The 25,634-nt window shown below is 41.4% G+C and overlaps 2 protein-coding genes across 13 annotated transcripts in view; both read right to left on the reverse strand.

The window, feature by feature from the left end:
* Positions 1-6,225, reverse strand: part of HNRNPR (heterogeneous nuclear ribonucleoprotein R) — a 29,745-nt gene extending 23,520 nt beyond the window's left edge. For 5 of the 9 annotated variants that reach the window (XM_011357569.2, XM_011357568.2, XM_023529410.1 and 2 more), the window contains exons 1-3: positions 6,069-6,224; positions 2,746-2,911; positions 381-499 (exon numbers count right to left, since the gene is read on the reverse strand). In XM_011357569.2, the coding sequence (XP_011355871.1) occupies positions 381-499; positions 2,746-2,902 (276 nt within the window). In that variant the 5' untranslated portion in view covers positions 2,903-2,911; positions 6,069-6,224. Of the gene's footprint in view, positions 1-380; positions 500-2,745; positions 2,915-6,068 lie in introns of all 9 variants that reach the window. The other 4 variants (XM_011357570.2, XM_011357571.2, XM_023529409.1 and 1 more) reach the window with 3 other exon arrangements.
* A 9,287-nt stretch (positions 6,226-15,512) lies between these two features.
* On the reverse strand, positions 15,513-24,194 carry ZNF436 (zinc finger protein 436). Of its 4 annotated transcripts, none has more exons than XM_011357574.2 (5): positions 23,607-24,194; positions 22,230-22,322; positions 21,315-21,441; positions 18,756-19,331; positions 15,513-18,671 (listed from the first exon to the last, which is right to left on the reverse strand). In XM_011357574.2, exons 2-5 carry the CDS (start codon positions 22,260-22,262, stop codon positions 17,995-17,997), a joined length of 1,413 nt encoding a protein of 470 aa, XP_011355876.1. In that variant the 5' UTR covers positions 22,263-22,322; positions 23,607-24,194; the 3' UTR covers positions 15,513-17,994. The 4 variants fall into 4 exon arrangements, with proteins under 4 accessions (XP_011355876.1, XP_023385179.1, XP_011355874.1 ...); XM_023529411.1 differs by lacking the exon at positions 23,607-24,194 and adding an exon at positions 22,977-23,585; XM_011357572.2 differs by lacking the exon at positions 23,607-24,194 and adding an exon at positions 22,515-22,866.
* Between the last annotated feature and the right edge of the window lie 1,440 nt (positions 24,195-25,634).

Below are 25,634 nucleotides of genomic sequence, written 5' to 3' on the forward strand. Positions count from 1 at the left end.
TGAACTATCTTTGCCACATGTTCCAAAACTATTCCCCCCACCTACATATTTCCCACCAAGATAATAAAACAGGATCAGATAATACAAAAATCTTTAAGATCTGAGTAACTTAAACATGTAAAAAACAAATAAAATTAGCAAACCTTGGCTTTGATTTTAATTTTTTTTTTAAGTAACTTACTATAAACCAAAGAGGGAGACTTTTACTTTATACCTGTGTTTCTGAAAACTTTGCCATCAGCAGATCCTTTTTTTCTTTAATTTTTTAAAAGAAGCAGAGGTAGTCATAAACAAAAAATACCACTTCTCCACAGGAAAAAAATAGTAAAATAATTTCAGGTCATTAGTTGTTCAAAGACATTTCTGAGTAATGGCCTCACCTGAACATGTGATAAGTCACTTTCCTTGAACTGTTGTAGTACAGACAGAGCTCCTTCTTCATTAAATTCCCTGAGAGCATCAATTGCTCTTTCATCAAGATCGACATAAGCTACCAATCCTAAAAATTAAAAGGGTAACATTACTGCAACAAAAGATTAAACTGCTATCAATATTTAATCAAGAATAGTTACAGTAAATACTATTACTACCACACTACATTTTAACTTAACTATATGCATATAGACAGCTATACAAATACTATATAGAAAGATCAAGAGTACAAACATGAAAATAAGAGATAAAATGTCAATACCTATAAACATGACTTTCAATCTGCACATCCCACAAAAAAAAACACAAAAATTCTAACTGATTTCCCACTCCCCAGAAGGTTTAAGCGTTGGAAGTTAAATTTGATGTACACACTGTACTACAGATTAAGCATTAATATAACAAATCCTGGTCGATGTTAGAGTGGTAAGAACACATTGTTTTTCTCAAGGATCAACCTTCAAATTATATGGACTGTTGTAGCTATTGCTACCCACACAAGAAGTGGGGAAAAAAATAAGAAAGAACCATTTTTACTAAATTCTTTCCGCTCTCCAAAAAGTGTCAAAGGCTTTCCTTCCTTAGCACTAAAGATAAAATGAAATGCATTTGTTTATCTAATCATCTACTTTGCTGCAGTCAGAATGTGGAAAGGCATAATTTTAAACTTTTCTACAAATGCAAGTGCAGCTTGATTAATCAATTCTGAAAATCATATTTTAAGGCATTTTTTTGTTCTTCTGAAGTGTCAAGCTGAGATTTAAAAGATGCTGTGGCATTCACAACACTGTCAAAAATGACAATTTTTTTCAAATGGCATTAAGGATTTTACTGTGGACTTACACATAAACTATAAAGAAAATATACACTGCATTCTATACATGTAGTATATTTACACACAGAACATCTATTAACCTTAAAATACAATTTAAGTCTGTTAAGTGTTATATTTCTCTCCATATACGTATAAGGAATAGATTTCAGAATTGATCCAAAGTAAAATAGAAATATTTAGCAGATTAAAACCGCCCGCGTCCATATGAACTAACGTCAAAAGTGACTCCATTTTGGTTAAAGCAAAAAACAACTTTATTCCGTAAAGTAAATACATTTTAAATAAATAAAATGCCATTTGCGAAGTTGCTTTTAAAAAATATTGCCATGATTTGTTTTAAAAGCTCAAAATGAGCATGTCTAAATAAATGGAGTTTCCTTACTTGAATATTCCATACCACCACAACTCAGGACACCCATCCGTCCACTCTGTTAATCCAACCATACACTCAAACCATCAGCATTTTATCAATAACAAAACACTCTACAAGAGAGCATCTCTAAGCAGATCACTGCGAATTCTCCATGGCAGAATGTCACAAAGTTCCTGAGGACTGATTTTCAAATGGGACCATCACTCAGGAATCATTTTTAGAAGTCATTTTAACATCTGAAATTATCCCGAGCTTTTCAGATTAAAAAAATTTTTTAAGAACCAAAAAAACAGATATTTGTTACTACAGTACTTCAGACACATTTGTGAGACAATTCAGTTCTCTCTCCCAGAATCTGGATAGGCACACAAAACACTGAGGAAGAAAGTTTCCATCCATGGCCCCAAAGGGGAGGACACATTTATTTTTGAACAACATTCCCTAAGGGTAAATATTTCTCTCCCTCTTTAAAACTGCAAACCACTTACAACCAACTATATTAAGATGTTCAAATTTGCTTAAGCACTTAACTATGGGACTTCTAGATTAAAAAAAAAAAAAAAAAATCAGCTGTTACAAACCAAACACTTCCAAAGTACTGAGAGATGTGGATTTCTGTCTATTAGAAACTAGACAGGCCACAAACTCTCAAGGAGTCTGACATTTATTGTCATTTCAGACAATACTGTCTAACCAGTCCTCTTATTTGCCACCTAATCAGACCTAAGCTTATTTAACAATCACTTTAAGAAGCTAAAAGTAGAAAAGTAAAAGCAAAATGATGACTGATTTAGATTAAGGAAAAAAAGTAAAATTTGGTATGCTGAAACATACATTTTAATTGGTGGTAAATCTAAGACAAATTGATGTACTGTTCTGAAACAACGAAGACTGCATATTCAACACTAAGAAGGCTTCAAAATAATGAGATAAGAATATCAAAGTCAAACCCAATATGCCCTCAATGAAGGGAAAGTAACAAACATTCAGCTCTACATAGATCAGAAACAATAAGTATTATTTAACCTTAAAAAAAATCTATAATATTCAAAGTGGTTTGCCCTCACTTTCATAACCAGTCAGAAACAAGAAATGCATATTATACCTGTCTGAAATATTTCATCAAGTCTTTCTGCCACCTTCTGTGGGAGGCCTGCCTCTATCAGTGTCTTGTAGTGTTCTGTGTGAGTTACACTGGAAGTATCCATTGGTTCTTCCTCTTCTTTTAACTGTACCGCATTACCATTCACCTGATTAGCCATTTTATTATGCTGCTGGAAAAAATTCAGGAGCTATATTACATTAAGCCAGAAATAACTAGTTTGTAGGACAATGCATGATTTATCTAAACTAATTTGTATACATGCTGCTAATAAACTCTATCAAAATATTTTATGCCTTTTGTGATGTATCTGACCTAAATTTGCAATAACAATCCTGTAAAACCATAGAAAATGTACATGGAAGCATTAGATCTTTAACGAACTTCATGTACACTAGAGTAAATAAAGGCTTGAATTTACTTAAGGTAGAATCGCTGATTAACAAAAGCAGCTGTTGTGTCCTGACAAGCATATCAACAAATCACCACAAAATCCTAAAAATCCCCTCAGCTCTCAATTCTTATACAGTTTTTAAAAGTTCGGTTTAAAAACATAATGAACACCCACAGACCACGGAGTCAAGGTTTAAGGACATTCAAATTTTCCTAGCTCTGCTTCAAATCCAAGATAGGTGTGAAACAAATATACCCTGTTGTCTCTAGTTCAACACACTGGTGGTTTGGGTTTTCTCCATCTCACTTAAAACAAAAAAACTTGACATTATTTTTTGCTCTAAAATTAATGGACTATTCCCATTCACAGATTTAAAAGAAAAAATGACCAAGTTTAAAAGCTAAACAATTGTTTCAAGTCCACATAAAATAAAAAGTGAGCTAGCTATATAGTTGAGGTTCCTTCATTAAAAAAAACAATGACTACACATTGGATTTTTCATATAAGTAAAATAAAGCTGCGAAACATAATGAAGAATGGACAACTAACTTCTGAATAGTTTCAACAAACATTAATTAGGATAATCTTAGGTGAGATGTCTTAACCTACCCAAATCATTTTGTATGTTCAACCTGTATGTAATGCTGAAATGAACCAACTCCCTGAAGAGAGATTAACCATACAAGGACAGTCTCTATACCTCAAAAGATAGAGAATTAAAGTTAAAGTGCATTTGTCTGTGGTGAAATTATCATGTGATGAAGATAATAAGCAGCAGAATAAAGACAATGCAACGAATACCGAAATGAAGGACATGAAAGTGGATCTCAAGAAAAAGCCTACTTTTTTTGATGAAACTCAAGATAACTAGTCATCTATAAAGAAAATACAAGTTTCCTAAAAAGCACTAAAACTCGTAAGATAACCACACTTCCAGACTGCTTGTCAAACACTGTGCAATGCACCAGGTGCAGTTTTCTGACTTAAAACAACTTCATTTCATTTCAAAGTCCATTAATATTTTGAAGTTAATGAAAAAGGAAGACCGAGGAAGGAGGTAATAGAGTAGAAAAAGAGAAAAATGCAGAAAGGATACTCTGAAAATGAGATAAACAATATGACTTCTTATGATTACAAATCATTATTAAGATTTGATAGCCCGCTAATGTCTATACAGACGCAGATTCTATGGTTAAACTCCGGGTGGATGTTCCACAAGGCAAGCCTTAAATTCCGATGAACTGGCAAAACAAAAACATTCAAAACTGGTACACTTCTGATCAAGAAACTATAGTGTAAGAGGAATACGTTTACTGATTAATACAACCTATTTCTATAAAGATTCATCCTAAAGTCCAAAGTTTTTGTGAACATAGTTTTTTTTCCCATGCTCTCCCACCCTCAAGTACGACCATAATAAGATCATCGGAACTCAAAAGTTCTCATCACAAGACCCTTACGGTATTGCACCTGGAAATACTATTAGCCACAGAAAGAAGGCAAATTTTTAACAGAAAAGTTCGATGAACATCTGTTAAAGTGGTGTGTTTGTACGTGTAAAGCAAAGAGACAAGTTGCATATTAAGCACAAGATAGAAATATTTGACTATCATTTCACTTCAAAGGCTCTCTGCAAGTTGATTCTCAAATTGGTTGAAATTTTCAAAAAGTTTGTAAACTTTAACAAAAAATGTAAAATTAGATTCCAGAAGATACAACCTTTCAGATCAAGGAAAAAACCTCTCTCTTCAAGCCAAATACAATATGCTCATTTAAAAAAGACTTTTAGGTCACGAGAGCATTTAAAACTCTTGTGTCAATTCAACACAATGCCACACAGCCAAACCATATTTCTGATGCAGCAAATATACTAATGTGACTGGAGTTATTTGATCTAAGCATTTTTGCAAAAAGTAGAAATTTCATTAAGATTTAAAAGGGCTACTGGGAGATTAGGGAAGTCAGCACTAACCCCTGACTCTTTCTGAACATCTCTGTGCAAATTCTTCACTTTAAGAGACGGGCTGTAAAAGAACTAACGAAATGAAAACTAACGGTTATCTCAGGATTTCGGAGTGTCAAGCCCTTACCCTATGACTGACTCATGAAACATAAAATTCAGCCTCTTGAGGACAGCAAAAATCTCAAACAGGCAGTGTGAAAGGAATGGACCTTTCAAAACCCCGTGGCTTTAAGTTTTAAATTTTGGCAATACGGTCACCACCGTATAAAAAGAATCGCCTTTCCAATTTGGCACGCCTAAGATATTCTCAGAATTATGTATCTCAGGCGCCGCTTGTAAGGTTCGTGGCCTCTAATAGTCATTTTTTCCTTCAAATCTCAGCTCGCAGCATGCAAAATGGGGGAGGGGAAGGAGGCTTCCTATACACATCATCCTTTCAGCTTCTGCTTCCCACAAAAGTTTTCTTGGCTCAGGTAACCCGGAGTTTGCATCCCGCCCTCTGCCCACCCCACCCCCTCATGCCTGTCCCGACCATCAACACATCCCACTCGTAGCTAGGCCAGCTGAGACAGGAGCGAGGCGGCTCCGGCAGGGAGAAGCGATGGAGCCGCGGGCGCCTCAGGCTGCCAGCGCAGCCTCGCCGCATGGAGCGGCGGGCGGAGGCGGGAAAAGCACTGCCCACAGAGGCAGGCCGCGCGGAGGGCGCCCGGCGGGCCGGCCCGCGGGCCGGGGGTCGGAGGGGCGGGGGTAAGATGAACTAGGGCGAAGAAGCGCCTCGGCGGGGCTAGGCCCTCAGCTGTGCGGCCGGACGAGAACGAGGCCGAAGCCGCCCCCAGCCCATCCCCACCCCCACCCCGGGGCCTTGGAGCGAAAATGAAACTGGGGACCCGGCGCCGAGCCCCGGCCGGGCCGAGTCGGGTCTGATCGGGGCTCCCTGCCCCTCCCCCCACGGGCCGGCGCGAGACTCACCCGGGCAGAGCAGGGGCCGACGGCCAGGCCCGTGAGAATCAGCGCGAGGCGCTTTGAAAACGACTAGAAATGGCGCGCGCGCCACCCCCTGCCCCCCCTCATGGACAGAGACGCGATCCCGGCAGCACGCGGGGTTTCCCGGAACTGCTTCCAGGGACTCTAAGTGGTCGGGCAATCACGTCGCGCGACAGCCTGAGGGGCAGCCCAGGCGACCAATGGGAGCGAGAAGAGGCGTGCCACACCGGACGCTTTGGGAGCCAATCGATGAAGCCGTCGGCTGAGCCAATGAGAGAACTCAGCGCCAATGGCTGAGGCGCCTCCGGGGCGGGGGTAGGAACACAAAGGGGTCTGTGGCGAAGCCCCGAGTAGAGGCGAGGCTGCGGGGCATTAGGCCCTGAGGGGCGGAGACTCCTCCCTTCTTGCCTGCAGCCGAAGCGAGGTCGAAAACCTGGGCCTCGCGCCGCGTGGCCGTCTCCGGAACCCCGCCCCCTACGGTCCGCGTCGGCCTCGCGGCGGCCCTCCCGCCCCATCGCTGGTGCCGCAGCGTCCCTAATCTCCCTCTAACGACGCGGCCACCGGCGTCCGCCCCAGACACGCCCACCGCCACGCGGTCGGGCCTCCTAGGTCATCTTTGGGAATCTAATTAGAAAAAGATTAAAGGATGATTTGGCTGGTCATTTGGGGAATTTCATGGAGAAAATCATTCCTTGGAACTATCATAACACTCTCCCTCTCTGTCCCCCTGGCTCCCTTCTGCATTTTGTTGGAAGCATCTCAATGTGAGAAAACTCAAGTGGTCAAGACTCAAGCAATGTTACGCACGAATGATAGAGCACGGACCATTTTTCTCCGCAACAATGAAGCCAAAAGAGTCGTGCAGGGAAAAGGGCTAATCCCCAGAGGAGACCAATAGCCGTTATCTCTAAACTTGTTTCTCACTCTCCGCCCCTACTAGTTTTGTTCCTTGTCCTCACCTTAGTCCAAACCTGTCTCATCCCACAGCCCTTCCCTCCCTACTCTAACCACAGCTTCCAACGCCCCACCCCCTTTAGGGAGTGGAGAAGGTCACGCAGTGGTCTGCGGGATTTCCAGATACACTCAAACATCATTTGAATTTTTCAGACCCTATCAACCGAAAATTATTAAGTGAAAACCTACTACGTGCCCAGTACCAAGCTAAATGTCTCAGTGGATCCAAGTTTTGTATTGCGGGATGTGAAGCATACGAATGCTAGGTTCTTTAAGAAAAATATAAAATGATACGAAAATATAAATATAAAATGAATACAAATTTAGGAACAGTCTAGGCAGGACATGGTAAAAGTGAGGCACCTTGAAGCTTAAAATTTATTAACTTCTGGCTTAAGGGTTCTTAACCTATTTTGTGCTTTGTGACAGTCTGGTAAAAGGTATGGAAGGGTTTTAAAATAAAATACATAGCATTACAAATTTTATATTGAAATACAATTAGGAAACATATTTTTAAAACAAATTTGTGACATACTACTCTGTTTTTCTTTATGAACACTAAGTGTCAGGATCTTGCGATGAGTCAAATATCTACTGAAATGTTAAAGCAATTAGAAGATATTTCAAGATATCCATAATAAATGTAACGTGAAATAAAAAATGTCTGTGATTTCTATTGACAATGAAAGGTACTGCTAATTCTACTGTGGTTTGTTGCCTACATTTACAGTAGGGAAAAATGCTGAATTTCAGTTGAACATTAGTGAAAATAAAGATATTATTTTTTTCATACCAATTGAAAGACTGTCTCTGAATTCTATTCAGAGACTCTTTTAAGTTCATTGGCTACAGGATAAGAAACCCTGGGCTGGATACTGTAATTAAAGCGATTCTATCACCCAATATTTTCCAGGATAATATTTAAAATATTTCCGGGATAATATTTAAAATATTTCTGGGATAATATTTAAAATATTTGACATAGTCCTCATAAGTATACTCTACCGTGTCAGACCATACGTCTCGAATTTTTTATTTGAAAAATATAGTCATCTGAGCTTGCATTTCAAAATAAATTGTGTGTGTACTCATAAATTGAATATTCCTCAAATGTTTATGGCATGCTCTCTACAGACAAATCGCTGTGTTAAAAGTAGGGAATATGAAATGAATAAAATACAATATCCATCCTCAAAGAGCTTACATGCGAGCTGACAAGGCAGGCCAAATATACAAATAAACATAATAAAAATGAATTGTTAAGGAGAGCTCCAGCTATATCCCTAATCTTTTGAGATAATACAGTGCAACTAAGACATTCCACAACTCTTCCCTGTCACACACTAAACCTGTGGTCTGCGCTGGTATGTCAATGAACGTGCTTTCGCTTCTTGAAACAATTACAGGGCACTAGAATATTCCAATTGAAACTTTGACTTTTACTATTTATGACTTAAAGTGAACAGAGAATGTTTTAAATTTTCAAACCTTCTTACTGGATCCTAGATTCATCTTAGTCATGCTTGTCCCTTAGCCTGTTCCTCAGACTCCAAACAAGATTACATCAATTCAGTCTTTTCAAAATGCCTTCACTTGCCACTAACAAGGATAAACCACCTCAACCACAATTCAAAAGCACAGACAGGAGCAAGGGAAAAAGGAAACAATGTAGAAAGGAAGAAAGAGGAGAAAGAAATGGAAAATGAAGAAATACCATGTGTAGAATGTTAGTGGAAAAAAAGGGCACCAACAACCAACCAACTCCTGCTGACATTTAGGTACCAAGAGCCCTCTACTCAGCTTAAATTGAAATCTTCAGTTCTACCTTGAATTGTCTCATCGTCAAATAGAACCATTTATTTTCTTCATCAAACTTTAATAATTTTTATTATTTTAAAGCACTTTGCAAAACGGTGGTGTTCCAATCAAGGTTGACCAGAGCTGAAGGGTGTTTGTCTTTCATTTAAAAAATAAGGTGCCATGTGGCTGACTTACAATAGCTTGTAGTCAATTTATCTTAAGACCTTATCGCTCACCTGCTTTATTGTAATTTTTCTGGCATTTTTTTTCTTTTGAAGAAGATTATTCTTGGGCTGGCTTGTTGAATTCCCCTTCTAATTCTGAAATTCATCAAAGCTGTTTTAAAATAGAAAGAAAATGTATTTCCATCTTAGTGGCACACCATTTTAAACAACAATTACTGCCACTTTTGGAGCTCCTACTGTGTCGAGTGTTTTACAAATACTATTGCTGATCCTTACATGAAACCTTAAAGGTTAGTAATATTATCAGTATATTGAAGAAACAGACTCAGAGAGGTTAAAACATTTTTTCAAAGCCACATAGCTGAACTAAGACTTAAATACAGGTCCATGGGACTCTAAAGCTACTTCACTAAGCTACTTTTCAATTAAAGTCTCAGCATTGGCAGATTCTTCACTTGTAGAGGTACATATTTTTACTAGTCAAAAATTATAATAGTCAATCTGATGAATAAGTTAGAAAATACTACTTAGGGTCCAAAGCAAACTGTAATATAAGATAATAACATTTGCTCATGTAGTTTGCAAATTGGCTTCTAAATTAAATTTGAGCTTGTTCTGAGAAATGATATTTCTAAGAACAACACTGTGGCCTCACAAGATTAGAGCACTGGGGAGGAATAGTCTTTTGGGTAGGTCTGATAGAAAAGAAAATGTCTCATAAAGATTTACCTATAATGACTTCATAATACTACTTAACACTTGTCAAGCACTTACCATGTTATCTTACTTAATGCTCACAACAATACATAAGGCAAAGTACCAAAAAGTATCATCTCCCTTTCACAAATGAAGAAACTAAGGCCCAAGTCAGAGTTGAGTCAAACTCTGGTGTAACTCCAAATTCCAATCTCTTAATCATTATGCTGCACAGCCAGAGGAGATGAGTCAAAACCAATAATATTAAACCTCCCTCTTTTTAAGCCTTCACATTTCCGAACTTGATGTTGGTTGTCTCTGAATGTGAAATTCTTTTTGTCCTTAATTTTTTTTTTGTCATGAGTTTTCTGTTCTCTTTGGGTTCTGTTAAGGGACTATGGAAAAAGTGAAAAAAGAAAGATAACAAAGTGAGCTCTCCTTTCAACAGCTTTCCGCTTCCCCAGTCAAACTCAAGAAAGCAAGAGTTAAGTTTCAAGTCTAATTAGGATTGTTAAATCCAATTTAAGGGTGATAAACACTTAGCCTCCTGAAAGAATTTAACACATCATTCTTCCCTTGGAAACAGCAGGATTCCCTGGCGACTCACCACCAGGACTTTGATGCATCTACTCACTGACACTGAACCTTGCAGTCATTTAAAGTCAAATTCTAGGAGACTACTGAACATAATATTTGGTCCATCGAGTTCTAATTATTTTAAGGCTTCCCTCCAGGCAGGCAGAAGAGAGCTATGTGTGGAAAATCGTCTATGGAAGTGTTACTGTAAGCTTTTAACCAAAATCCAGCAGAATTCTAAGGTAAGTATTATTACCCATGTTCAAATATACAAGTTAATATACCATTACACAAATAAGGTTTAACAGATCATGAGTCCTGCTTCCTCAGTATAGCTGATGTTTTGTTTTTAAAAAATAATAAAATGTTAAGTATTGTAAATAGACTACGTGTATATAACTAAATTCTCATTACCCTTAAGCTAAAATATCCATTTGAAGAGGGCACGTGCTCTCTAATTATAATTAATAACAATAATATAATGTCTTGTACTTAGTTTTTCCATTTATAAGGAGTTTCAAATATAGCATCTCACTAGACATCTTTGCTACATTTGGACATCTTGAAATGTGCCACATCCTTGGCCCTGTGACTCTCCTCTCCTAATTCTTCTCTGAGTTCTATTATACGAGGGCCCTCAACCCCCATGCCACAGACCAGTAGCAGTCTGTGGCCTGTTAGGAATCAGGCCGCACAGCAAGAAGTGAATGGCAGGTGACAAAGCAAGGCTTCATCTGTATTTGCAGCCACTCCCCAGCGCTACCATCACCATCTCAGCTCGACCTCAGATCATCAGGCATTAGATTCTCATAGGAGCACTAGTCCCTGGTGCCAAAAAGGTTGGGGACCGCTGCTGTAATATTTCCTTTTGGTCCTCTCCTCTGTCCATTGTTACTCATTGGTGGTTCCAGGATTTCATCCTTGACGCTGTTTTCACTTTCTATCAGGACCACCCCTTTACTTGCACAATCTCTACTTCTACCATCTTCATATTAGCTAAGCCTCTTTCTTTATCGGCAGCCCCACTTTTAATCCTAAGCTCTGCACTCATATTTCCGACTACTTGCTGGGTATATGAATATATGTTTGGATGTAATGGATTCTTCAAACCCAACAACTAGTCTCTAAAAATAGTTTTTGTCTCCCACCATTTGCCCGCTTCCTCACTGAGCTCTACCCAAACCTACTGCCTAGTGGTTATTCCTCCAGTATGCCAACTGCTGCCTCAGCACTCTTATATTTGCTCTTCAGGAAATTAAGTACTTAGAAATTAAGTACTTTCCCCCACATATCCTGATTACTTTCAGAACTTGTCTCTAATGTCACCTCTTAAGAGAGGCTTTCTTTAACAACTCTTTCTAAAATAGGAGCTCCCCTTTACCCCCCACCTTCCCTTATTCCATTTTTTTTCACTGCACTTGTTACCACCTGACATTATAATACATCTTTGTTTATGGTCCATCCCCTCCGCAGTCAGAATATAAGTTCAACAAGGGTAGAGCCTTCATCTCATTCAGTCCTACACTCAATGCTGAGTACATAAGCTCCTGTTCAACAAAATCTTGTTAAATGATTGAATTAACTTTTAACCTTTATACCCAACCCATACTCTTCCTCTTTGTGGATTCTGGCTCCATTCATAGCATACTCATGCATCCAACAAAATCACTCACCGCAGAAATTTGGATTTCATAGGTTCTGACTCCTTATCATAAATCATTCATGGAAATGTTTGATAGTATACCTGGAACCATGTCTGGAACAAGAGTACAGATGGAGGCCAGCCCCCTTCTTTTCCTGTTTTGGCTCTGTCCCATTCCAGAAAGGCCCTCACATCCACATGCATGACTGCCCCACCTGCAGGTCCGAGCTCTGTCCATCCTCCCAAACCTAAGGCCTATGGGTACACATACGCAGGTTGGTATACTCTCAAGAGAACGAACCCGAGGAAGAGGCTCAAAAGTGGGCTGTTTGGGCAAAGAATTCCAAAGTTCTGGATACTGGGAATTTGTGATCCGGAAGAAGAACAGGAAATGTGAGCTCTGATGGGTATGTCTCCTTGGCCCCATGTGGAAAAGTACAACTGGAGTAAGGCCAGATCAGAGCCTCAAAAGAGTAGGTCTCAGGGAGGAGGCCCCATTACTCTGATCTAAGGGTAGTTATTGCCTGGGCTAAAACCTGAACTCCAAGATAGTGGATGTAACTAAACAGAAATGAAGTTCAGAAAGCATGCTTCTTCCTTGCCTTGCCTAAAAATCAAAGATTTAAATCTTATGACTCAAGAGCTATCAATGTAGAGATTTAGAAAAGGAAATCTTGGGTAAAAATTCTATCAGAAAACTAGACTTTATCAAAATTTAAAACTTTGGTTCTTTGAAAGGGACTATTAAGAGAATGAAAATACAAGCCAAAGACTTAGGGGAAATATTTGCAAATCATATATCTGATATAGAACTTATATCCAAAATATAGAAAAGACTCTCAAAATTCAATAAAAACAAGGGATCTAAAACTTTCATTAGATTCTCAAAGGAATCTTATCCTCTCCAAAATGTTAACAACCATTGGCTAATGTGCTTGGCTTGAAGGATTTGGAGATTGACCGGAGTCCAAACTTAGAGCAGGGAGCTTAAAATCCTGCCCAAGCTCCCCATATTAACAGCCTGCTTTGCAACATGTCTCCAAAATTGCATAGAAAAAAAAAATCTATTCCTAGGTAACCCTCCAAAGATGACAATGACTCATCAAGTACAGGGGCAGGAGTCTTTATTACGGCTTTACCTTGGTGGGCAGTGGTGAATCTCACTACATCTAGGAACCTTCTTCCTCTGACATAAGGCCCCACCACATACCCTATGACAGAATTTCTACAGTTCTTTTATGAATAGCTTATATGGTCATCAGCCCTGCTGAAGGAAATGAAGTTTATTTTCCTCTCATTTACTCAAGAAATATCTACTGCCTGCCTACGCTGTTAAACATTTACTAGGGGTTAAAGATACACAGATGAGCAAGACACAGTGACTTTTTCAAGGATGTCAAAGTCTGATGGAGGAGATGAAAAAGTAAACAGGCAATAGCAAAACAGGGATAAAGAGCTTTAATTGGAATAAACCCAGGGAACACTGAAAAGAACACTTGATCCAGTCTGGTGGGCAGGGAAAGGTTAACTGAGAACAAATTAGGTATGAGACCTGAAGGATGAGGAGGAGTTGGCCAGAAGAGTAGAGAGAAAGAGATGCAGTTCAGAGAGTGTTGCAAGTGCAGAGAACAGAAGCTGAGGAGAGCAGCAGAGGCCACATCATGGATGGCCTCCTCATAAATCACACTGAAGGAATTTCATTGTATGCTGCTGGTGATAGCAAGCATGAGAAGGTTTTAGACAGAAAAGTGGCGACAAGGGATTCGCCCTTCAGAAAGATCATTCCAGCTGCAGCAAGGGAGAACAGACTAAAAGGGGTTGAAAATAGAAATGAGGAGATTCATTAGGAGGTTGTTTCTGTAAGGAAGATGTGGCCTGGTAATGGTCTGAATAATTGCAACTAATATTTTGAGCCCCATTATCTCATTTAATCTTTGCGACTCTATAAGGTGATGGGAAACCCAAGGAGCAGAAAAGCTAAGTAATTTACCCGAGGTCACATGGTAGATGGTGGGAGTAGGGCAACGTAGGCGCACTTGAGAAATATTTAGGAGGTGGTAAGGTCATGTCTGGATGACTAATTATTCAACTAATATTATTGATTTGGGGAGGGTGGCTAAAGGAGCAGGAGTTGTCAAATATGATATGCAAGTTTCTAGCTTGGATAACTAGGCAATGACTGAGTTAGGAAATATAGGAGAAGCAGGTGGGGACTGGTGGAAGGAAGTGGTATGTTCAGTTTGGGGGTTAATTTTAAGGTGCCTGGGTAATTTCCGAGTGGAGATGTCTACAAGGCAGCTAGCTTCAGGGGCCAGTGTGAAACTCAGAGAGAATTTGATGTCATCAGCCTCAATCTCTCCCAGAAGGAAAAATAAAACCACCTTTGGAGAAGCTGAAAATGATACAAACTTTGAACATGAAGCATTTAGGAAAAGAGATAATGAGATTAACTGCTAGACAATTTTAGGTTGTTACAGGGTAATTTTCTCCTATTAATTTTATTCAATTGTTTTCACTAATGGTCTTTTATCTTGGTGTGCTACAGAGCAGCCCAAATTGGCTACTGTACTGCAGAGGTGGGTATCTAACCAATGCTTCAGAGCCCATTTTTCCTAGGGCACTGGAACTCCTTTTTGGACAACACTAATTTTTGAAACACTAGGGAAGCACTTAAGAAATTATCATTTCAGTGCACCCAGTGGGGTCCTAATGTCCTTGAAGCAGAGCCCTAATAGACGCTAGCCTCCTAGAGAACAGCGCCAGAAAGAAACCTGCTTCATTATAATAATGGTGAAATATTAACATTTCAAATACTCTTAGAGGAGAGGTTCTGGGTAAATTTCTCCAGGTGGACTGGCTTTTCCTTACCAGAAATTAAAAATGCTAAACATGTAGAATGAAGAGAGTTTTAAAAAAATGTTTTTAAAAGGTTTCTTTTCCAAGTCTTGACTATAGGGTTAATTCAAGTTTTTCCCCCATATTTGCATTTTTGTCCCCTTTAAATTACTTCCACTTCCTACTTTTGTTTAGATTGGCCCTCCGTTTGAAAAGTTTTCATAAGAGAAAATTACTTGTAAGCAATTTGAAAATTGTGGCCACACCCTGGTAACGCATAATCACTGCCTTAGGCAGACTGTGCAACTCTGTCATGAATAGAGAGCTTTGACTGTTTCTAAGAGGTATCTCTGTTCTGGAATCCCAATACTGGTTCAGTAGAAATTGTTTTAGTATTTTTGATACCCACAAATATCTCCTTAAAGCAACAAGGCCTCCTTTCATTTTTCTTTTTGGATGTGGGTTTTGCTTCCCCCTCCTCCCCTTTCTCCAAAACTAATGAGTCACTCATACCAAATATTTCCATGTTGCTTTGCCACCAGCTGAATCTTCATAGGAATCTGTCTAGGTTTTTGCAATTTCTCAAAATATGGCAATATTTGTGAAGACAATGTACCCTCAGATTTCCATAAGAGCATCTGTACAAATGAATGAATGTAAAGACAACTGTGCCTAATTTTAATGAATCTGAGGAAAAGCGATTTTATGAATCAGTGATGGATTACTAAAATAATTCTCAGGTTTTTGATTTTTAAAAATTATACTTTTAATTATAGAATATTGTTAGAATAATACAGATGTAGATAAGACACTAGGATAACTGTGACCAATACCATAAGGAAAACTGCTCTACATACGCATTTGTTCATTCACTCTCCACAACCAAGGAAAACAGGCACAAAGTGTTCAGGATATGTGCAGAAGTAGCCAGAGTCTTGGGAGCAGAAGGCATGCAAGAAGCATTAGCAAAGAGAGTCCGATGCATAACTTCTACACAAAGTTCAGCACAGCAAATGGACAGCAACTGGCAGAAAGAGGAGACAGAGCTGGTCCGGCCCTTGCCCTTTTAACTTCCCAGCTGGAGTGTATGTATGGAGAGATGGCTGGGGCACTTAGAAGCCAAAAGCAGCAGCAGGAACAGGTTAAGGTGGGGCAGGAGAGTAAGGAATAAAAAGGGGGTAAAATACAGTTAGGTCATGGAGATGTTGTCTTCTATGGCCATTCCAAAGCTGATGCTCATAGTGGCTCACAGAAACAAGAGAACTTCGATATTCATTAAAACCATCAGCAACACTGATACAGGAATAGACATATTTGAATTTTAGTCACCAAGAACATGTCAGTCATTCAACAATTAAAATATGAATACCCAGTCTGCTAGGTTCTGTATACAACAAAAAAACATGCTCCCTGTCCTAGTTTATATTGAAATAGGAGTGGCAACAGAAAGCTCCTTGGTAGAGTGTTTTTTCATTTTGTTACTTTCAATGTGTCATTTGTAAGGGATGCAGTCCCTCACAGCTGTGGGTCATAACTCACTACAATACACTATCCAAGAGAGACCACTGGTTCCTTTTATACCAAGTCTCAAAGAGCTATGGCCAAAGTATTTTTCAAATGTTACAGCACTCACAATAAAGCACAGTAGAAATAACTTGGGGCACACTCGAAAAAAAAATTCCTTACTTCAGTCCCATCTCCTAGGCTGGTCGATTCCCTCCCACTCCCACCCCCAAATGCTTGGATAAGCACCAATATTTAGGATATTCTTTAATCTCTGTTTGGGCTGAGATAAGGACACTACTGGGCTTACTCTGGGTCAACTCTTATTTTAACCACTTATATCTGTAGGCTGAGAGAATGAAAATACATTCCTACCTAGGTTTAATTCCTTATGACTAGCCCAAAGAGAAGATATTCAGTCTGAGAACAGGACAATCAACCTATCTGTCCAGTCATTACCTCTCACAATTGACTGATACATACATAAACAAGTAAGTGCTTAGTTCAGTACAAAGACAGAGCTTATAGGAGAGTGAACACTAGAGCACTAGTGTTTAAATTTTTTTTTTTTTTATAAAGAATGAAAAAAAGGACATTCCTCACATTGGAGTTATGTCTGTAGTTCTGTCACAAGATCAACATCACCCCAAAACATGCTAATTCTGTGTGAATTCAGTTTCTATTGGAAAAACCACAGGAATACACATTTTACTATACATACACATGCCCTTATGCAAGCTAAGAGAAACACTGGGATGTGGCCCTTATCAAATCCTAGAGTTAGCAGTATAGGAAGAATTGATCTGAAAGGATAGAAGGGAAAGAACACAGAAATGACTCATGTTCCTTGAGAAGGGGCTCTGTGCTTCCTTCCCCAAGGTCAATTCCACTTGCTCCTTACACTCCACCATCACTTATGGTCCTATCTTTCCTTGAAGATATTTTCCCTACAATATTCCCTACAGTGATCCTCAAAGAAAATAAATTCTGATTAATGGCAATAACAACAGTGGGCATCACTTGCTAAAGTCACCATCCTTGGTGAGTCCTTGGTCCCCACACATGTGTTTCATTTTTTCTTTCAATCTGTATCTTCGGTTAGCTTTCACAAAGATGCAAGATTCTAAAAAGTTAATTAGAAACAATGAGGAGAAAAAGTATGATCATTGCCTTCATTGTGCAGAATCCAGCTCTCAGGAAGTCAGAAAGATACAAATGCATGAGCAACTCAAGGAAAAAGCCCTTTGAAGGGGGAAGATGTGTGTGCCCAACTACTGTAGTGAGTGAATAAGTGTGGCAATTCAGGCAGTCTCTGGTTATCTTTTTCCAAAGCAGTTGTGACCACCATATTACAGTCCAACATTTCCCCTAGCAGTTTTTTCGGCCAAGGATGGGAGAAATAACTTCTAAAAATTATACTCCGTTTCCAGGCCTGAGCATTCACCAGCATTTATCCCCTAGTCTTCAGATTTCCAGTTACTTGTGGGGATGATTTCGATGAAGTAATTGAGTGAACAAAAATCACTATTTGGGGGAGGGGATAACATTCCCTAAGCTGTGGGTCACAATTTCAAATACCTTGTTTTCTTTGATGTTCCAAAGTGTGGCCCACAACAAGGAAATTTGGTACAGTATAAGAAGCTCAGTCTTGAGAGAGCTCTTTGATATCAAATAAAATTGTACCTTCAAATGAACCGTTTCTCAGTCATAATTACAGGACTTAGTCGGTGTGAACTCTCTTATGTTTAATAAGAGCTGAGCTCCGGCTGAAACTCTTCTCACATTCAGTACATTCATAAGGCTTCTCTCCTGTATGAACTCTTTGATGTGTAATGAGGTTAGAGCTCTGGGTGAAACCTTTTCCACACTGCACACACTCATAAGGCTTCTCTCCTGTGTGGGTTCTCTGGTGTTTAATTAGATCTGACCTTTCACCAAAGCTTCGCCAACATTCGTTGCACTCATAGGGCTTCTCTCCAGTGTGAATTTTCTGGTGTGTGATGAGATGAGAGCTCCTGCTGAAGCTTTTCCCACAAGCGTTACATTCATATGGCTTTTCCCCGGTGTGGGTTCTCTGGTGCTGAACCAAGTGTGATATGCGGCTGAAATTCTCCCCACATTCATTACAGTGGTACGGCTTTTCTCCCGTGTGGGCTCTGCGATGGCGTACCAAGTCGGAGTTCTGACTGAAATTCTTTCCACATTCATCACATTTGTAGGGCCTCTCTCCCGTGTGGACTCGATAATGTTTGATGAGATCGGATCTCTCGCTGAAGCCTCGCCCACATTCATTACACTCGTAAGGCTTCTCACCTGTGTGGGTCCTCTGGTGCTGCGCTAGGTGAGAGCTCCGGCTGAAGCTTTTCCCACATTCTTCACACTCATAGGGTTTCTCCCCTGTATGAATTCTCTGATGTACACTGAGGTGGGTCTTGTTAGAGAAAGTTTTCCCACATTCAATACATTCATAGGGTTTCTCCCCACTGTGGGTCCTTTGGTGTTGAATTAGGTGAGATAGCCGGCAGAAACTTTTCCCACACTCGTTACATTTGTGGGGCTTTTCTCCAGTGTGGATTGTCTGATGCTGGATGAGGTGAGAGCTTCTTCCAAAACTTTTCCCACACTCATTACAGTCATAGGGCCTCTCCCCAGTGTGTGTTCTTTGATGCTGAATAAGGTGTGAGCTCCGACTGAAGCCCTTTCCACATTCATAACACTTATAGGGTCTGTCTCCAGTGTGGGTTTTCTGATGTCGATTAAGGTCTGATATCTGACTGAAGGCCTTTCCACAATGAGAACATATATGATATCGGATGCCTGTGTGAACTTCTTTGTGGACAAGCAGATCCGTGACTTGTTGGAGAGGATAGCTTACCCACTCTTCTGCTGTTAAATCTCCCCACTGTCTTTCTGATCTATCCCTGCTTTCAAAGACTTCTTCACTTTCAGGATTTTCCTCAGTATTCCCAACAGGTCTTTCAGATGTAGTCCCAAATTCTACATTTTCACTAATCTCTTGCTTTGGGTTCACCTCGTTCTCACTTCTGATCTCAAAATCTGTAATAAAGGGTAAATAGTAATAGTAGTAGTAGTAGTAGTAGTAGTAGTAAAAACACAAAAATTATCTGCTATCTGCAAGGCACTGTGCTAAGTTCTTTACATGAATTACCTCAACTACCCTGAGAGTCGGGCATTATGATGATTTCCACTTCCTGAATGAGAAGTTCAAGACTGAAAGAAGTGACTGGCAAAAGGTCATATAGTAATAAATGGTGGAGCCAGAATTCGAATTCAGGTTTGCCTATAAAAGTTCATGCTCTGTATCAATATAGTTAATGGTTCTTTATGAAAATTGTATATATTCCTAGTGTTCCAAAAGAAGAAAACCAAAAACAGAATATGAGACTCTAAATTAGAATCTCTAATAGCCAAGAGCCTAGATATTTTATGTGCAAATGCAGGTGTGTATATGTGTTTATTCTTAACTGATCAAGCCTTCATCATTATCATTATATAATATTTACTAAGAACCTATTGGGTTAGCATGGAAAAAAAATGAATTATCTATTTATATTATTAGTTGATAGGAAAAGTGACTATGAAATGCTACTACCTACTTTCCGATATTCTTTTAATGAAAATAGGTAGGGGTGGGAAGGCTGAAGGCAAAAAAAGATATCCAGCTCAGAACATTCTCAGCATTGACTAAGTACAGTCTTCAAATGAAAACCAAAATATACAACCACTGTGTATAAGAAACTTTCTACCAGACACTGCATTTTCCAAGTTGTGTTTCTTAGTATACTCTTCAGAAAGAAGTTGCTAGGTGTGCTGGGAAAAAGGATAAATTAGTTTGGTAAATGATGCATACAACATCCTCTTAGGAATTCACAATACCTGATAATGCGTTAAAGGATCTAAAGAGTCTTGAGGTAAAAGATCCTTATAAACATTATTTAACCCACTCTCAAACTTATTTAGGCAAGTATCTTGTTTTTCTTTCTTTTTTGATGCTTCCATGCTTCTAATAAGTGCTCCCTGGGCAGAACCATAGACATGTAAACTCACATTTCTTTAAGATTCTAATTTCTTATTTTTGTTGGATTGAGTGGAATATTTGGGTTACAGACTGCAATATACCTGGGTAGATAATTTCATTTCTAGTTGCTTTTCTAAAGGAAGGAGCCAAGAAACTTGGGACATCAGAGAGAGCTCAAATTAAAAAGAAAATCCCTCATAGCTGCCTTTTGTTCTGGAAAAGGCTATAGGAATAAAGGTTTCAAAAAAAAAAAGGATTAGTCTTAATGAGTGACAGGTGACCCAGTGAACCATATATGGTTGCTAACTTCTGTCGAGTCTAAACAGGAGATAAAGTGAATCCAAAGCCTGTTTAGCTCAAGAATATACTGTTTATTTTAGTTACACTCAGACCAAAGGATAACTAACAGAAAAGACGGGTTTGCAGACCATCAAAAAAAGTAGTTTTCTCGCTAATAGAATTTGTGATCTCATTTAGTTCAGGATTCTCCCGGAACAACATTTGACATACTCAAAATCTATGATCAACTCTGAAACATCTCTAGACAAGTACGTACTCCAGGCAAATAAAAGACCTGAGGCAAAGCTAGTGCTCTGAAGCCAAAACAAACACAGAAAGGTGGCTGTTGTCTTTCCATGAACCTGGATCAGAACCCCCTCATCTTCTAGTAAAAGCCCATTTACAGGGGCATTTATATCCTGGCAAGCACCATTATGTCAGACCTGTTTGGTCAGTAATCTGTACAAACAGGCTAGAGAATGGCAAATGACTCAGGGCACAAGAAATCTGAATGTTTCTAAAGTGTGCAGAAACATTCTTTCTTTTTAGACAATATGACCTTGATGTTCCTACACTCAAAGATACGCCTGAGGACTCAACTCAAGCCAATACCAATTAAGCGCTTTAAAAATCAAACAAGTAGGTTCTGTTGAAAGAGCTAAGCCACTTTTGACACAGTCTCAAAAACGTGAGATGAAGAAAAGTAGAGAATACTTACTTACCTAATGAGACAACATTTCCGTAATTCTCCTGCATAACATCCCTGTAAATGTCCCTTTGTGTAGGGTCCAGAGGTCTCCATTCTTCCCGGGTGAGGTACATGGCCATATCTTCAAATGTCACAGGTGCCTGAAATCACACAATGCTTCCTCATTACTTGGTATCTGAGGTAGTACAGTTTTTCTTCTTGAAATTAGAGACATGGCTAAAATCACTGAGGAGGCAAAAGGTATTAAGTCTGATCTGTAGAGTCCAAAGAAATAAATAAGCTAAAAAGAGATGTAGTAAAGAAGGGAGCAAATTAACAGCTGATTGCTCTGGTCCCAAGGCCAAATCGCCCTGCCCCACTCTGGAACCTCTAGCTGTACTTTTCTCAGAACACATCTAGCACCTACATTGTTCCATACCTTTATTCACAATGTTCCTCTTTTCCTGGAATATCTTTCTCCGAGTAGAGAAATCTTACTACCCTTTAAGGCTCTGTTCCAGTCCCAACTATTCTTCAGTGGCCCCCATCCCTCTACTTTGCTCCACTCCTTCCTCAGACCTCTCAGAATTAATCATGCCCACTTCTTGCTTCCCACACCACAGCATTTTGTTCCTTCGGCAAATAGAGCTCTTATCACGTTGTATCATGGTTAACCGGATGCCGTCTGTCTCCCAACAGATTGTGAGCAGGCGGGGAGGGCCCGTTTCATCTATCTTTTGTCTCCCCGGTATTTAAAGGCATACAGCAGGTGTTCAATAAATGCTTGTCTGTGGCTAAACTGGCCTAGTACTGGGTCCCTGGAGGCAGAATACCGAACTGAGCTAAGAACTAATCCCAGGGAATTTCCCACAGGGATTTGCAGAGCAAAGAAACGCTGGGACGAGATGGGTAAGCAGAGGCAGGGTCCGCGAAGCCACCCCTGGCTTACCTGGGACCCAGCCATGAGCAGGGTGGCTGCCATCTCGGGCTCAAGGATTCGCCTCCCAGGAGAGAGAGCAGGAAAAGCAGCAAGCAGACAGCGCTAAAGGAGGCGAAAAGCAGGGCGTGAGGAACAGAGAAAAGGCCCTGCCCACTCCCCAGGGCTGGAGTTCTGGCCGCCAGACGGTGGGGAGGGCCCCGGACCCGGGCAGGGTCGCTCTCCTTCCTGACCCTCGAGCGCGACCCGCCCTCTGTGTCTCCGCCACCAAGGGGTGGAGGCAATGCCGGAATTTACTAAAGACAGGTCCCTGGCTCCGTCTCTCCCCGGCCGAGGGTCAAGCTGCTGCAGTCTCAGGGAGGCGGCTCTCAGCCCAGCCCACAGAACGCCTCTGCTCTTCTATCTTGAGGCTGGGCCCTTTCCGGCAGTTGCCTCAGCCAATCAGCAAGCGGAGACCGAAAAACGCTCTACCAATGACAAGCCGAACACTAGGCCCGCCTCTTGTAGCCTGGCTGGGCACCCCTAACAGGCCTGCGTCTAGCCCTGTGGCCTGCCGGGAGTTGGAGTTCCAGTCCGGCGTACAAAGGCCAGTTAGGGGCCAAAAGCCAAGGAGGGAAAAGAACAAAAGGGTGAAGAAGCACGTCCTCCTAGCTAAGGCGGAGTATCTTCCGCTTTCTTCTATTGGAGACCATAATCCGATTAAGCCAGGAGGTTGCCCTACTCTTCCTCACGGCCCTAGAAGCTTATCTTGAGTCGGACCTTAACTGCAACGTCGGCCCTCGTATAGGTGCTGGCTTGTGTTGGGTTCCGCTGGGGATTAGCCCTCATTTGACAGCCTAGGTCTGAAAGGAAAGCGACAGCCGCCCACTCCCCAGGGGAGACTCGGTGGCCGCGCTGGAACTTTAAGCTCCTCCCACACACTACATCTCCCAGCAGCGCCGCCGGCATTCTCACCCCGCTACGCCGACTACAACTTCCAAAAGACCCCGCGCCGCCAGGGGGCCAAAGAGCGGGTCCGCGGCTGGGCCAGGCGGTATCCCCGCTTCATCGCTATTAACCCTATAGGGGCGTCCGACCGCGTCCTTCTAAAGAAGGCGCCCCTTGAGGGAGTGACTGAGTTATGCCTAGCGGAGGGGAAGCGAAAACCCTGAGCGAGGGTAGAGGATAGAGCGCGTAAGGAGGATCGAGCCAGGCCTCAATTCTGGGAAGGGCCGTCCTTAACATCCCGAGGGCTTATTTGTTAAAAGAATTCCTGGCGGCCTCCGGCACCGTTGGGATGGATCGTTGGCCTCTTGAGGGCCAGAACCGGGTGGGCCCTAAGGATGTTAATAGTCCTGACCGGCTGAAGATAGGAAGCCGAAAACCCGAGCTGAGAACGAACACACTTACCTCTCCTGGCCCGCAAAAGATCCACTAGATCGTGGGCTTCCAAGATCCGAGAGATTCTAACAGATTCCAGATCCGCAGGCAGAGTTCTCTGAGACTTCAGGCGTTCGGAAATATTCTAGAGATCACTGGCAGATCCCGGATATCTCAGACCCGCAGGTAGATGTCGAATCCGTAGACTTGCAAGCAAAGCCCAGAAATCATAGGCGGATCCCAGAGACTTACAGATTCCCAAGACCTCAGACTCTCAGGCAGCTGAGAAACCACAGGCTCATAGGCAGATTCCTCTGAGACCACAGCAGCTAGCCAAGAAACACCACCAGCAGCTAAGCTGCATTCAACTGGAGTTCTTCAGAACGGAAGGGCTTGCAACCTTCCCTTTCCCAGCCAGGATGAGAAAATTAGACAATGGAAGCCGAGCACTAGGGAAAGCAGGCATTCTGCGTGGAGAAGAGCTCTGAGCTCGCCGTAGCCTGGGAGAGGGAAGTGATGGAAAAAGAATATAGCAGCTTATTAGGGACTCCCACCCTCTTCAAGTTATAAATATCCCCAGAACCTTGGCTACGTGCCCAGAAGCCTGTTGTCTCTAACTGTACAGGAGACTTCTCTGCCTGGGCTGGGAAAGGGGCTTTTCTTTTGTTTTGCAGTTACGTCCACCCACTGAGTGACTCGATTTTTTTTTTTTTTCCTGAACATGACTCCAGGCAATGCTTTTATTAGTGAGTGTCCTGTTCCCAGTGCCCAGTTATTTGTGATTAAATTACTCAAGTGTCTAAAAGGAACTTAGGACCCTACCCAGCCATGAGGCTGACTCTCCTATCCTAGTCCCACTCCTCTTCTCGCCCCCAGCTGTGAGGCTAGGAATTCTTAAGATACCACAGAATTGTACCATCTTACCTCATCTAAGATAGATATGGGTACCATAGACACACAAAAAATGGAATCACAGAGGATCCTCAAGAGGCAGTGTCCCTAGTGGGAAGAGTGTGGGCATCAAGGTCGGAGAGTCCAGGCTGTGTATCCTTTGGAAAGTCATTTAATCTCTGCAGGCCCCATTTCCCTTTTTGTAAAATGGGGTAATCACACCTGAGGTGGTGGTGATTACCTCAGGAAGTGTAATGACTTAAAGCATGCCACACACAGTGAACACCCAGATGATAGCTGTTATTAATCCTGCTTTGAGTGGGAGGGGAGACTTCCAGAAGGCCTGTGGATATTTTCATTGGCTAAAAAATTTGAGACATCAGAGTGGCTTGATAGCTGTGAGGAGCTCCTGGTGACCTTATCCTCACATAATGTTTCTGCTGGAAATCCTGAGAGAAGTGGAGGTTTGACCAGTTTGGTGGGTTCCAGTGAATTGGTGTATTGAGCCCAGTAGAAGAGAGGTATTTAGAGCTGCCAGGGACCCAGGAAGATAAGGCCTCACCTTCAGGGAAACCTCTGGAACAGGAGGAAGGGGATCTGTTCATACTTCAGCTAATTGCAGGTTTCTAACTGGGCCTAATATGAGGTGAGCTGAGCTGAGGCCTGAGTCCCTCAGCCCAGCAGGGCTCCCTTTTCATCCCTTCTCTGACAGATTGCTTTGTAAACTTTCTTAGGTCTTTTTTCCCCCTTGCTCCAGTGCTTTAAATCCTTCTTTGTCCTCTGCTGTTTCTTTTATTCCTCAGGGCTGCCTGGGGGCAGGGCAACTCTCTAAGCCTGGCTTGGCTGCCTGCCTCCTTCTGTAAGTGCTGTTCTCTTTCTTCACCTGGGACCCTCCAGAGGGGTGGAGAAGAGAGGCTGAGAGCTATGGAAAGCGTGACTGCATTTGGTGCCCCTGGGGGTTGGGGGTAGGGAGCGGGGACGGGGTGGTGGTGGTAGGGAGTGGATGAGTGGATGAGGGGGAGGAAAGAAAGTGGGTGAAGGGCTTCCTGTTGCAGCTTTCAGCTGGACTCTGAGGATTGGGGTCACTGGAGGAGGAGGTGGCTTCCTGCCCCATTGTTCGGAACTTCATTGTTTCTCAGGAATACTTACTGTATGTGGGTTTTCAAT

The sequence above is a fragment of the Pteropus vampyrus genome, unplaced genomic scaffold (genome assembly GCF_000151845.1).
Source record: "Pteropus vampyrus isolate Shadow unplaced genomic scaffold, Pvam_2.0 Scaffold36, whole genome shotgun sequence".
Lineage (NCBI taxonomy): Eukaryota > Metazoa > Chordata > Mammalia > Chiroptera > Pteropodidae > Pteropus > Pteropus vampyrus.